We start from the raw sequence: 14,450 nt of genomic DNA on the forward strand, positions 1-14,450 counted from the left end.
CGAGGATGCACGGAGCCTCTGGGCCAGTCACGATGGGGTGCTTTTGCCACTCATTCCCAGTTAGACTCACTTCAGCTTCCAATACGGTTAGCTCTTGGGATCCCCCCGTCACTCCAGAGATAGAGATGGGTTCTGCCCCTTGGTGGCCTGACGGCATTAGGGTACACTGTGCGCCTGTGTCCACTAAAGCTTTTTGCGGTTCCGGTGTGCCAGGCCATCGAATCCACACAGTCCAGTAAATCCGGTTGTCCCTCTCCTCTACCTGGCCAGAGGCAGGGCCCCACTAGTCCTGGTCGGAGTATCTATCAATTAATTCTTCCAAATGTGAAGCAGAAGTCTCTTCGTCAGGGTCAGGAGTAATACTATTCCTTCTACTGCCTCTGGGGGACTGTTCAACAGAAACTGGGGCAGCAATCCTCCTAGGGGCCCTCTTTGTTGCTGCTGTATCTTTCCGTAGCTCACGTACCCGAGCAGCTAGGGCCGAGGTCGGTTCACCGTCCCACTTCCTCATATCTTCCCCGTGGTCACGTAAATAAAACCACAAGGTACCTCGCGGTGTGCGTCCCGGATTCTCCCTTGTTTGAGCCGGAGACTGCTGGCGCTTGATGGCCAAAAGATTTTTCCGTCTAGGTGAGGACGAAGCTATGTGTTCATCTAACCGTTGGGACAGTCTCTCCACAGCTGAAATGCAGCCCCGTACTGGAGCAGAGAGATTTTCTTTATATTTATGAAGTTGATTGGACACGTTGTCCACAGTTGGCCCCATCCCCTCGTCCCAACCCATGACTGCCAGTGTGCTGGCATGTGTTGGGGGTGCAGCCTGTACAAACTTCCGCCACATGGACGCTGTGCATTGGACTTCATCGGGGTCTTTAGGTGCCTGGGCATTGTTTAAATCACTATAAAGCATCTCCAGCACAGCTAATTCCCGAAGCTGCTGGAGGCCCTTATCCATAGTGGTCCATTTGCTTACCTGGTAGACAATATCCTCTTTGTGGGGATACCTTTCTTTCACAGCTGTTAGGATTCGCCTCCAGAGGCTGATAACTTGTGCCTCTCTTCCAATTACTCTATCAATGAGCCTTTCTCTAGAAAGGGATCCCAGCTGCTTGGCTTCATTGCCTTCTAGCTGTTGGGTATTGGCCCCACTATCCCAGCATCGAAGCAGCCAAGTGAGGATGTGCTCACCTGGATGGCGACTGAAGTCTTTTCGTATTTCTCGCAGCTCACTCAAGGATAGAGACCGAGTAGTTTCTGATTCATCTATGATTTCAGTCTCTTCTTCGTGATGTTGCCGTGATAACGCTGCTTTAGAGCCGCTTGCCTTTTCCTCTTCTCCCTCATCTGTAGGAGGAGCTTCTTCCCTTACTAAACGACCTGATCTCCGTTTCCACTGTTTTGTCTTTACTATAGGGGCGACTGATACCATAGATGGTCGGTCCTCTGGGGTGGTCACAATGTGTGCTGTCTCATCATCAAATTCAAGAACCTCCCTATCCCCTTGAGGGTGCTGGGCAATGTTAATTGACATCTGATAGGCGTAAGCCAGACCCCAGCAGAGCGCAGCAAGCTGGTGGAGTTCTCTAGTATTGCCAGGGTCAGGGCATACATCTTTCAAACATTGTACCAGTTTTCTTGGATTTTGTACTTGTTCAGGGGTGAAATTTAGAACCATTGGAGGAGAAAACCGTGATAGGTACCTGCCCAAATCCCCCCACACACCTTGCCACCCACAACTTTGTCTGGGGACAGGTCCTTGGATAATATTCTTAATAAATTGCTTTACCTTGGGGAAGAAGACAAACACTAGACCTAGTAATAGGAGGATAATATCTGACCAGGGGTATCCAAGATACTGAAAGGCTGCTGTAATTAGCCCACAGGGAGAAAAGTAGAAGGCACCACACCCGATATTATTCACTGATTGACTGCTGGGGGCAAAAAAGAAGGCGCTGTAATTCTTAATATTTTCAATAAGATAATCTCCATGAGACCGGGAGGATAACAATGCCGGGCCTGAATACCAAAAAAAACTGAAGGCCAGTATGTTACAGCACAACATGAAAAAAAAAACAAGCACAGACTTCAACACTTTCTGTGATCGGATGTAAAGGAAAAAAGAAAACAGAGAGTGGGCTACATACAACATATCCACACAGAAAAGTATTACCAGAAAACCGAGCATTATGACTACCAATATGTTAGTTGTAAATCCTTCAATCAATGCTATTGTTATCTCAACCCTCGAGCCCCACGTTGGGCGCCAAAAAGGACTGTGGTGGTTTTACTCAGGTGGGCAGCCGAGCTCCACCACAACCGCTCTCTCACTCCCCCTCTCCTCAAAGAGGAAGGGGGAGAAAATACAACACAGAGAACTCGAGGTTTGAGATGAGAAAGGTTTAATTAAAGGGAAAGGGAATGGGGAGGAAAAAACAGAGACAAAAGAAGCAATCAGTCCGCGCGGAAGCACAGAGAGAGAAAAAATTATTCTCTACTTCCCATCAGCGAGCGGTGTTCGGCCACGTCCTGGGAAGCAGGGCCTCAAACGCGTAGTGGTTGTTCAGGAGGAACAGCCCCCTCCCCCACGAGAGCCCCCCCTTTTATTGCTGAGTGTGACATCAGGTGTTATGGAATATCCCTTTGGTTGGTTTAGGTCAGCTGCCCCGGCAATGTCCCCTCCCCATCACTTGCCCACCCCCAGCCTGCTGGCTCTTGGGGGCTTGGAAGGAGTCCTGATGCTGTGCCAGCACTACGCAGCAATAGACACAACACTGGAGTGATATCAGTGCTGTTCCAGCTACGAGTGCAGAGTACAGCACTGTGCGGACTGCTGCGGGGAAATGGTGACTCCAGCTCAGACAGACCCAACACAACTGGATGCGGGGGGAAGCTTAGTGACAAAAGATGAGGAAAAGGCGGAGGTGCTTAATACCTTCTTTGCCTCAGTCTTTAGCGGCAATACCGGTTGTTCTCTGGATACCCAGTACCCTGAGCTGGTGGAAGGGGATGGGGAGTAGAATGTGGCCCTCACTATCCACGAGGAAATGTTTGGTGACGTGGTACGGCACTTGGATGTGCGCAAGTTGATGGGGCCGGATGGGATCCACCCAAGGGTACTGAGAGAACTGGCAGAGGAGGTGGCCAAGCTGTTTTCCATCATTTATCGGCAGCCCTGGCTATTGTGGGAGGTCCCAGTTGACTGGCGGCTAGCAAACGTGATGCCCATCTACAAGAAGGGCTGGAGGGCAGACCCGGGGAACTACAGGCCTGTCAGTTTGACCTCGGTGCCAGGGAAGCTCATGGAGCAGATCCTCCTGAGAGTCATCATGCAGCACTTGCAGTGCAAGCAGGCGATCAGGCCCAGTCAGCATGGGTTTATGAAAGGCAGATCCTGCTTGACGAACCTGATCTCCTTCTATGACAAAGTGACGCGCTGGGTGGATGAGGGAAAGGCTGTGGATGTGGTCTACCTTGACTTCAGAAAGGCTTTTGACACCGTCTCCCACAGCATTCTCCTCAAGAAACTGGCTGCTCTTGGCTTGGACTGGCGCACGCTTCGTTGGGTTAGAAACTGGCTGGATAGCCGGGCCCAAAGAGTTGTGGTGAATGGAGCCAAGTCCAGTTGGAGGCCAGTCACTAGTGGCGTTCCCCAGGGCTTGGTTCTGGGGCTGGTCCTCTTTAATATCTTCATCGAGGGCATTGAGTGCACCCTCAGTAAGTTCGCAGATGACACCAAGTTAGGTGCGTGTGTCGACCTGCTCGAGGGTAGGAAGGCTTTGCAGGAGGATCTGGATAGGCTGCACCAATGGGCTGAGGCCAACTGTATTAAGTTCAACAAGGCCAAGTGCTGGGTCCTGCACCTGGGGCACAATAACCCCAAGCAGAGCTACAGGCTGGGAGAGGAATGGTTGGAAAGCTGCCTGGTGGAGAAGGACCTGGTTGTATTGGTAGATAGTCGGCTGTATATGAGCCAGTAGTGTGCTCAGGTGGCCAAGAATGCACCTGTTAGTGTCAGGTCAGAGGTTGGACTCGATGATCTTGAGGTCTCTTCCAACCTAGAAATTCTGTGAATCTGTGAGAAGACTCTTCTGCACAAAGACTAGTTACAGGCAAGAATGAAGATAGCTGGGAAGTTTTGTGCTGTTGAAAAGGAGGCACTTGCTTTGTCAGGGAAACAGAAATCCTGCCCCGAGGAGTCAAAAAGTATTCAGAATGCAGCATTTGTCAAATATGTTAACAGAAAAGTTTGCATTAGCAAGATGCTGAAATTGCTGATAAGCATCGTGATTACTTGCCTTTACTCATGATTGGAAGATCAGAGTGTAAAAAAACCAGCAGTTTCAGCCTTGCTGTGGTTGCCTTCATTTTCACTGAGTGCCTGGCAGGTGGTGGTACAGATCTGTTGCCTGCATTAGTTAACATTTCCTCAGGTCAGAGGAGAGTCAGATACCACGAGATCTGAAAACTAGATGGCCTAATGGTCCCGAATATCCTGGTACAGCTGTATTGCTGAACTCCACATTGCAGCAAAACTTTCCATGTAACATGGTTATAATCCATGTAACATGGTTAAAACCTGGAGGAGTCACGGTGTCAGTTCTTCTGGAACTTATATTCCTTTGCTTCTTAAACGTGATATGCTAATACATTCGTTGTTCTGATGTAAATATTCTTCCAGTGGATGCCCCCCAAATTATGTTAGAAAATATTTTAGTTCATCACATTAAGTTTTGGTAATTTTTTACTTGCCAGAAGAAAATTTGGGGCATTAAGAAATCTAGTGATGAAAGCACTGAGAGCAACTCTTCAGCCCAAGCCTGCAGTGTGTTTAGGAAAACTTTTCCAAAAATTCTGGTATCTTATATTGTCTGAATGCTTTATTTTCCTTGCATAAACCTCTGTTAGATATTAACAAGCCATGTTAAGTGTAAGAAAGCATGTTTCTCATTCTGCTTAGGTATTTGTGGTAGTGTAATTTTGGATATGTGGCTGCTGTCTGAGAAACATTTATTTCTGCTGTTCTTAGGACTTCCATGTCACCACATGTTCACTCAATTGCCATATTTGTGACTTGATTCTTGACTGTCATCAAACCCATCGTGTACAGAGGGTAGATCCCTGCCTGTTTTTAGAGGGATAGTGTGATGTACAATGTGGATAATTGATATATATATATAATGGGCTGGCAGGTAGGATCCACTCAAATGTGACGTATCTTTTATAACTTGTCTTCAGTTACTTGATTATAGTGATCATATAGGTTATTTATGTGATATGTGATGTTACAAAAGTTGATCTTTTCAGACAGAGTGCAAAGATAATTTCGATTGTAATTGTAGTGGAATGTGTCAGCTAGCAGGATTTTTCTTCCTCTGTTCTTCCTCTTTGTGTGTAGAGTTTTTGTGGCAGACAAGCAATATTCTTAAAAGCTATTGATCAGTATTAGTTCTATTGCTGGTGTGGCAGCTTTATGTAATATTGTTACTGCTTTCTTCAGTTTCAGCACAGCCAAATCATCATGTTTATTCTAGCCAAACTTTACTTTTCTTACAGTATTAATTTGGTAACATTGCTTCAGAAGCCTGTGACTTCCACTCAAGAGACAGAAGGCAACTCATTTGAGACTCCCCAGCAGCAGACCTTTGGCCAAGCCCTAGTCTTCACAAATTCTCAGCACAGCACCCAGATGGCATCAGGAACTGGCAGTTCCAGTGCTGTAAATTCCTATTCTCCTCAGAATCTGGTAAAATTATCTTATTCTTTGAGTGTTCTTCATGAAGAAATACTTCAGGTTAAGCAGCTTTTCCAATACTGGTCATTTCATGAAATGTTTCAGTATTAGTAAAATTTGTGTCCCAAATGCTGAAGAACTGGGATTAAGAATAGCCTCTCTCACACATACGCAAAAAACTTTTTTTCTGTTTATTTTTTATTTATTTTTTGCTAGGCAATTTTTTCTTGGTTTACATGAAGTTACTTGTATTAATTTTTGCGTGGGGAGCAGGTGTGTTTACTGCATGCTGATTTAGGATTGAATTGTTTGTGCTGAAGAGTTCTATGCCAGAAAACCATGATGTGACATTTCCAAGCACATATCTAACTGCTTTTTGTGGAAACATGACTGTTTCTTAGTTTTCTGGAGTGATGAAAAAGGCTTCCCTTGTTTAATGATTATGAGAGTTAAAATTGGGCACTTGTATTCTTTGAAAATTTCTTCAGCTATTAGTAATTAAATGTTTTTGGGATGTGTGGATTCAAGAAAATTACTTGTTGCAATCAGTGGTAAAAGTTTATTAGTGATAACGAGATGATCTGGCCATATGCTACATCTGAATTTTTAATTTGTCATTTATTAGTAATCTAGGGCTGAAGAAGTTTCAGTTGCTGCCAAATAGCAGCTGTAGACTCTGATCTTATTATTATTTTCAAGTGATTTATTAAATCTTTAACTCTATTCTTCTGTTCCTTTTTTTTTCTCCTTGTCTTTTGGTAGTCTGCAGTTCTTTGTTCTGGCTTTGGAGAACTTGGATCCTCTAAATTGGCAAACTCTACTGGATCCCAAATCTTGGACCAATTGAAATCTCCAGGTTTGGATCAATTTACCTCTCAACAAAACAATAGTAGCTCTACCACCACTACCACAACTACCGCATCATCTTGGGATCTAAAACCACCCATTACTCAGTCCTCAGTCCTCAGTCAGTTTGGTAAGTGCTTTCACATAATCTCTCTCTCTATTAGTCTGTAAAATTTCTTAATGCCAATGACAGTTTAAAATGGCCTTGATGAAAGGCTTTTTAAAATGTAATTCTAATAATAAAATTGGTTGCAAGGTTTAAGTTAAGCTTATCTGCTGGTAATAGATATTACAAATATATCACAAACTAAGTTGTGATGGGCTAAAGCCTATCCATAGAGTCTTTAGAAGTTGTTGAGCCTTCATGTAGTGACATCTTTGATTTGGTATGCCTGTCTATTTAAGTGGAACTTTGATGTGACTTCATTCTCACCAAATCCTGGAAAAGAAGTATTTTAGTCTTTGTGCCTATGCTGCTTCTAGCTGAATATAAGGTTGTACCATATTTTTTCTCCCATTTTTTCCTCTTATAACTATTACATGAGTTTTGAATGAGCACTACATAATTTCTTCATAAAGTGCATCATATCTCCTTGTTTGAAGTCTGCATGTGCTCAGAATGATGCAGATTACTAATTTTGTCTGTTCGTAATTGGATGGATTTTTCATTTAATTAAGTACAATTGACAGGAACAGCGGTGAACGTGATAAGAAGCTGTTCTTTGCAGTTCAGTTTGTAGCAGTGTTCTCACTAAAGAATTATAGTTCTTGTATCTATCTCTTGTATGTGTGTGTTTTCAAATAGGTAAAGCAGCCAATTTGATAGCAGCTGTAATATTTTACATGCAGTAATTCTGAAAAAAATGTTTGTATGCATTTTGAGTTGCTTTCTAATGCACTTTGCCAACTGAATAAAAACCCCTTCAGATTGCAAGTGATATGGACTTATGGTTGATGGCCAATGCTCCAAGCTGTTGTTTGGCTTTCACATCTGAAAACTGGGGAAGAGAAAAACATAGGAGAGAAAAAACTGTCTGTATCCAGTGTGTCTTGACTTTCAGCCAGATGGAGATGGTAGATGAATTCCTCCTTGTGTTGAAAATCTTTGCCTTTGTGGGGCAGGAAATCATAACTCATAATACATCTAAATTGCAACTCCAAACACCTTGAAAGTTATCACAGTTTATTGGCACAGTTAATTGCAGTGAAACTTGCCATCTTTGACTAAAATAATCCACAAGCTTTTTGATGCCTAACGTAAAGAAAGCTAAATAATGCTTGATGAAATGTGTTCATTTAAGATAAGGAATATCAAATGTTGGCATTGTTATTGCAATGGTAATATTCTATATGGAACTTGTATGATGCATGCACTAGAAAATAATAGCTGTCAAGTGTGTCAAGTCACCCAGATTCTTTCATGAAGAGCAGAGTTTAATGCTTTAATTTTTCTTTTTCCAATTACTGTCCAGACTTTAAATCCCAGCCTGAACCATCCCCAGTTCTGAGCCAGCTGACCCAGCGACAGCAGCAACAAACACAGGCAGTCCCTGTTCCTCCTCCTGGGCTGGAGTCCTTCTCATCCCAGGTGAAACTCCAAGAGCCGTCCCCAGTAGACACCTCTACAGCTGTCAGCAAAATGTTACAGCTGCCCAGTATATCTATGGAGAACCAGGCAGGGACTGCCCATCAAACCCAGCAGAAACAGATAAAACCACCAAAACGGAGGATAACTCCAGCATCCAAGGTGGGTAATTTGGTGGCACCAAGTACTTAATCATTGCATATAAGTTTCTAGGGAGAAGAGGGGCAAAGACCATCATATGTTTTCTGTTTATAGAGCAGGGAATTCTAAGCTGGATAGTTCTACAGTCCAAAATAGAATGATGTTGTCTTTTCCAAGCACATACCTGATTGTTCTGTGTGGAAAATGACTGATGCTGAGTGATTTTGGATTGACTTAACTGGCCGCAAATTGAATGTTGGATGAATGGGGGTGGGCATGGGTGATGGTTGTGTATCACAAAATACAGTGGCTAACACTTTCAGCCCCAGATTGGATCCAAGAATCTATAAATGAATTTCAGATTGCAATAATGGAATTAATTTGTGATGCAAACTGGGGCTTTGTGACAGATATAGTTAAGAGGAAAGATTGAGGCAGTAGCTGAAGAAGTCTAGTTATGGGAGAAGAGTGTCAGTCACTGGTATCTTTAATACAAATAGTACACAGAAAGGAACTGTGGCTTATCTTTCCCTTTTAAGATTCCTGCTTCTGCAGTGGAGATGCCTGGGTCAGCTGATGTGACAGGGTTAAATGTTCAGTTTGGAGCTCTTGAGTTTGGATCAGAGTCTGCACTCCCGGAGTTTGGATCAACTTCAAGCAGTGAGAATACCAGCCAGGCGAACAACAATAGCTCGTACTCAAAATCTGTAAAGTACGTGTGAGTTCCCCTTGTGCCTTCTGAGATGTCCTCTTGAAGGGTCAAGTTCTTGTAAAATATGTCAAGGCACCATTACTGTGTAATGGGAGGGGGAAATAGGGTGGCTTGTAAGGCTGTTTTCTGTGGATGGCATGTTAAAAGAAGTCTCTCTTCTAATTACAATCAAAACCTCACGGACAGGTTGATTTGAAGCTGCAGATGACATGAATGGAAAGAACCTTAAAGCAAGCTACCTTTTATAGAATTGCTTCCTCATGTTTGATTTTCCCGATTTTTAAATTTGCCAGAGGCTTTGTTCCTTACAACTTCAATTTTTCTGCTTTTGATCCAGGATAGATGAACCTTGTACCATATATGTGTGTCAGTAGATTGGCACCAGATTGCAGATCTGATGCTCCTATAGAATGAGAAAAGCCAAGCTTTTCAGTCTGCAGAAGCTTTTACTGAAATGCTGAAATAGGTGATGATAAAGACAAATGTGTCAATAACCCATTTTTATTCCTTACTCTTTTAGCTTTCAGTAGAAAGCTTCCTGAAGTTTATTCAGAAACACTAGTAAAAATGAACTTCCACATTCATTTCTAGTTCTATAAATGATTTAAGCTGTTTAGAAAATAAAACTCCTGCATGTTTCAGGGTTGTTTTTTTTTTTTATTCTTTGCATATTGTGTTAGACTGCTACTGTAATGTTAGATTTCTATTCTAAGAAGATTAGGTGTTTATCATCATATTCTGGACTTTATGGATCTAGTTTATTAAGAAAGGTTATAATCATGAATTTATCCTTTGAGAGGATGGAAATAAGTTGACAAGTGTGTGTCAAGTATTGTTTGGTTGGGCTTACGGGAGGAAGGTGAATGGTGCTTAAAGCAGCTGGTGTTTTTGAAGTAATTATTGGGGACCAAAACAAAATTGTATTTTTTCATGATTTCCTCTAAAATAAATAGTGTAAATCTGACTATGTCTTATTTAAGTAGTTTTAGATAGCTGTGTAGGAGCTGATATTTTCATGAAGGTGTTTGATATCTCATTTACCATCATAGTAAATAATTTTTACTTTTTCCAGTGATCCTTTGAATACCTCTTTGCCAATATCCAATACAGTACAGGAGTCCACCTACACAACCTCTGCCATCACCTCTTCTAGCCTGACCTGCTCATCCCAGAGCACTAGCCTGGTAACAACAACTTCCTCCTATGAACAGATTTCTGTGCATAGTAGGATAGCGTACCAAAGCTCCATGGCTCCATCTGAACCACTCCCTATTGCAGTTACGGTGAGTGAACTTCAGAAATAAGACCTAGAAAAAGATGAAATATTCTTATTCATGTTGGACTCGTATAACCCTGCTACGTCAATGTTTTTAACCAAGCCAAGTGGTTTCTTTGATTCCCAAGCCCACCCTGTTATTTGTGTTTTCTTTTCCTATTGTGTAGCCGTTTTGGGCTGTACTGTATTTGGGATATAATTGCGTCCTCTGATTTTATGGGTCTTGACATCTTAAATTGCCGCCTGACCTTTTTTCTTAGTAACACTTCAACATTCTAGTTGAGTTTCCTTCCCTGAGGCTTAGCTTTTAAAAAAGGAACTCACTGTCAATGTAAATATTAATCATGGTATTCTGCCATAACTTGACAGTTTCTATTCAAAGGCATATAATTTATTAAATTTATAAGGAATCTAGCAAATAGATCTCAAACTGGCTTTGGCCCCTCTAGCGTTATTCTTTTGTTGGATTTAAACACCAGTAGGAATTAGTATTGTTTTATTTTAAAAGGATAGGGTGAGATCTGATCAAGGACAGAGGATCTCTTGAGAGATACTCAAAAGCACCTACTTTTTGTATGCAGAATGTAGGTTTGTTTAAAAAGAATAATTTATTGAATGTTTAAGGAACTTGTGAGAGATTGTAAGTTTATTTACTTCTGGCCTTTGTTATGTAATGGTTCAGTCACACTTGTCTTCTGCACTAGCTCGTATGTACTGGCGAGGATCAAGCGTAGACTATCCACTTCTATATTCCAGCGTTATCCAAAAAACAACTGGTGCTTCTTAAGTCTTATCTTTCAATGGAAAAAAAATGGCGTCTGTGTAACTTGGATAGTTAAAATTGTGAGTTGCATTAGATCAAAAGCACAACCATTTCCTAGATGTTAATTCAATCCTTTCTTTCATATTGGTGTGAACCTGAAGTTTGTTATATACAGTACATGGGAAGGTCTCCTGCTGATGGGTGTAGTATGGGCAGTGTATGGGATTCTGTATGTTCAGGACACTTTGTGCTCGAGAATTTTATGTGGTTTTGTTAAAGGCAGTAAAAAGCTAATTTTCTGCCTGGTTTGTCTTTCAATTTAGAATGAATATAGAATTTTGCATGAAGCACGTTAAATGTGTGATTCATTTGGAAAATGTGATATACCTATGAGATGATTTATTAATTTCTCCTGTGTTTACAGAATGGACACAGTGGTGGTAGAACACAGGCAGCTCTTGACAGTAAGTTTACAAAGCTTGGATGTGTACAGGACTCTAATGACTCTTTCTAGTCTTTCTTTACAAATTGGTATGCACACAGTTGTAGCAATATGACATCTGGTTTAAGGTTTTATATAGTTGTCGTGGTTCCGCTCGAGTGGGCAGCCGAGCTCCACCACAGCCGCTCTCTCACTCCCCCTCCTCAAAGAGGAATGGGGAGAAAATATGTGAAAAGGGCTCAAGGATTGAGATAAGGACGAGAAAATCACGCAATAATTATTGTAACGGGCAAAACAGACTCGGCATAAGGAGATAGTAAGATTTATTGCCTACAACTAACAAGCGAGAGAAGTGAGAAAACAAAGGAAAAAAAAACCAAAAGCACCTTCCCCCCCCCATCCACCCTCTTCCACCTCCTCCCCCCGAGCAGCGCAGGGGAACGGGGAATGGGGGTTATGGTCAGTCTACAGCACTTCTTCTCTGCCGCTCCTTCTCGGTCACTCTCGTCCCCTGTGCTGTGGGGTCCCACCCACGGGATGCAGTCCTTGATGAACTGATCCGGCGTGGGCTTCCCACAGGCAGCAGCTCTTCCAGAACTGCTCCAGATATGGGTCTGTACCACGGGGTCCATCCCTCAGGAGAAAACTGCTCCAACCTGGCTCCCCTACGGGCAGCAGCTCCTGCCAGATCACCTGCTCCTGCGTGGTCTCCTCTCCACGGGCTACAGGTCCGGCCCGGAATCTGCTCCGGCAGGGGCCTTCCACAGGCGGCAGCCTCCGTCGGTGCAGGGCCACCTGCTCCACCGTGGTCTCCTCCACGGGCTGCAGCGTGGAACCCTGCTCCACCGTGGTACTCCATGGGCTGCAGGGGGACATCCTGCTTCACCATGGTCCTCACCACAGGCCGCAGGGGACTTCTGCTCCGGCGCCTGGAGCACCTCTCCCCCTCCTTCTACACTGACCTTGGTGCAAGGCTGTTCTCCCACTCCCTTGACTCTCCCGGCTGCTGTGTGGCGCAGCGTTTTTTCCCTGTCTTAAATATGCTCTCACAGAGGCGCAAAACAACATCGCTTATTGGCTCGGATCTGGAAAACAATGGGGCCCTTCCCAAACATGGGGCAGCTTCTAGATCTTTCTCACAGAAACCACCCCTATGGCTCCCTGCTACCAAAACCTTGCCACGTAAACCCACTACAATAGTTCTGACTAATTTTTGGCTGATCAATCTGAGTTTATTTTGTACTTACAGAGGATGTACTGCTTGCTTATTGGAGAAAACTGAAATACGGAAACAGCTCTATTGAATCTGTACCCAGTGTGTATAACCCTGAGCAGTCTTAAGCATTAGAAAAGCTGCTTTGCTGTTTTTTTTTCCCCTTTTTGGATTTCTCTACTGCAAATTACTTAATATACAATTTCTTATACATTCTTCCAGCTCTTGTTTGGAAAGCTGCAATTAGCATTTAGTGGCAATGAAACAGTCATTCTTTGAAAGCACCTCTTGCTGGGTGTAATGCTCAATTGCTACCCTGTGGGACATAAGGGTGACTAACATGCTCCTTCTGCTGGGTTGCTTGCTATCTTGCAATAGATTAACAGTGTTGTCTGATACAGACAATACTGTTCTCTTCATTTTGGCCTTTTTCTTTTTTTTTTTTTTTTTTCTTGGCATGTGGTAATTTACTTGTAGCACCCCAGTAGCTCTCTTCCCAGAGTCAAAATAATTAAAATGTAATTTTCACTCTTTTGACTTTTATATTCTGGGTTATGGAAGTTTCTAGCAGCTTGAATTAAAATCTTTTGGAATTCCAGCACTTCAGTTTTAAGTCTATCAATCTTTTAAACATCTCAGGTATGTCAGCAGCAGGACAGGTTTTTTTATATTTCTGAGTGCCAAGAACTTGAGTATTCAGACCTATAAACTGTTTTGTTAATGCCAATTTCTGTTCAAGTGAGCAGGAGGAAGGGTATATGCCTAAACAGTTACTTATTAAAGATTTTAATGGATAGGACAACTTTGCAAATAGAAAATTTATTTACTCTCATGTATAGAATTAACCATTTTGTAAATTCACTACGGGATTTGTCTTTTTGCTATGGAAAACAAAGATCTGAGATTTTTTTTGTAATTACTGTGTAACAGTTTTATTAGTCCCTTTTTCTATACTGGTTCCCTTTGACAGCATTTCTATTTTTTTCTTTATCTCAGGCCCATAAACCAGAATCAGCCTTCTACTGTGTATCTATTTCATGTGTCCAAACTATTTTGAAATTCTCTTTTTGTAAACATTTGAAAGCACTGACTGTTTTCCTTCCGTATATGCCGCTAATATCCTTAGTTGGTCATCTCTCATCTTTCCTACTGGTGCTCTTTAATGTCCAGGTCTCATCCTTCCTAAACATGAAGCTGTTCAAAACATGCTAGGATTATAATTCTGACCATCCTATTTGTCTTCTGGTTTTCTTCTTAATGAAGATGGTGATTCTGTCCCTTATACTGGGGGTGTCTACTTTGATTTCAAGGAGTGAATCACAGAATTGAAGGGGTTGGAAGGGACCTCAAAAGATCATTGGGTCCAACCCCCCTGCCAAAGCAGGTTCCTCAGAGCAGGCTGCCCAGGTAGGCATCCAGATGGGCCTTAAATATCTCCAGAGAAGGAGACTCCACAACCTCCCTGGGCAGCCTGTTCCAATGGTCTGTCACCCTCACTGTGAAGAAGGTCTTTCGCATGTTGGTACAGAACTTCCCGGGCTCTATCTTGTGGCCATTACTCCTTGTCCTCTCCCCGCAAACCACTGAGAAGAGGTTGGCCAAATCCCTCTGTCTCCCACACCTCAGGTATTTATACACATTGATGAGATTTTATTTTTAAAGTGTTACATGTTTGAGTCAGTACTCCAGACAGATTAGTTTTATGTGCTCTTTGTACCCCAATGATCCAAATCTCAGGCAT

At 42.7% G+C, this 14,450-nt stretch overlaps 1 protein-coding gene across 3 annotated transcripts in view; it reads left to right on the plus strand.

Annotated features, from left to right (window-relative positions):
* Positions 1–14,450, plus strand: part of LOC309889449 (ubiquitin-associated protein 2-like) — a 117,152-nt gene that overhangs the window by 83,638 nt on the left and 19,064 nt on the right. For all 3 annotated transcript variants that reach the window (XM_082782302.1, XM_082782300.1, XM_082782301.1), the window contains 6 exons: positions 5,554–5,743; positions 6,494–6,707; positions 8,050–8,324; positions 8,843–9,015; positions 10,088–10,298; positions 11,479–11,518. In XM_082782302.1, coding sequence (XP_082638428.1) covers positions 5,554–5,743; positions 6,494–6,707; positions 8,050–8,324; positions 8,843–9,015; positions 10,088–10,298; positions 11,479–11,518 — 1,103 coding nt within the window. The remainder of the gene's footprint in view (positions 1–5,553; positions 5,744–6,493; positions 6,708–8,049; positions 8,325–8,842; positions 9,016–10,087; positions 10,299–11,478; positions 11,519–14,450) is intronic.

This window comes from Aythya marila, assembly GCF_965140915.1.
Source record: "Aythya marila genome assembly, chromosome: W".
In the NCBI taxonomy this organism is placed as follows: Eukaryota; Metazoa; Chordata; class Aves; order Anseriformes; family Anatidae; genus Aythya; species Aythya marila.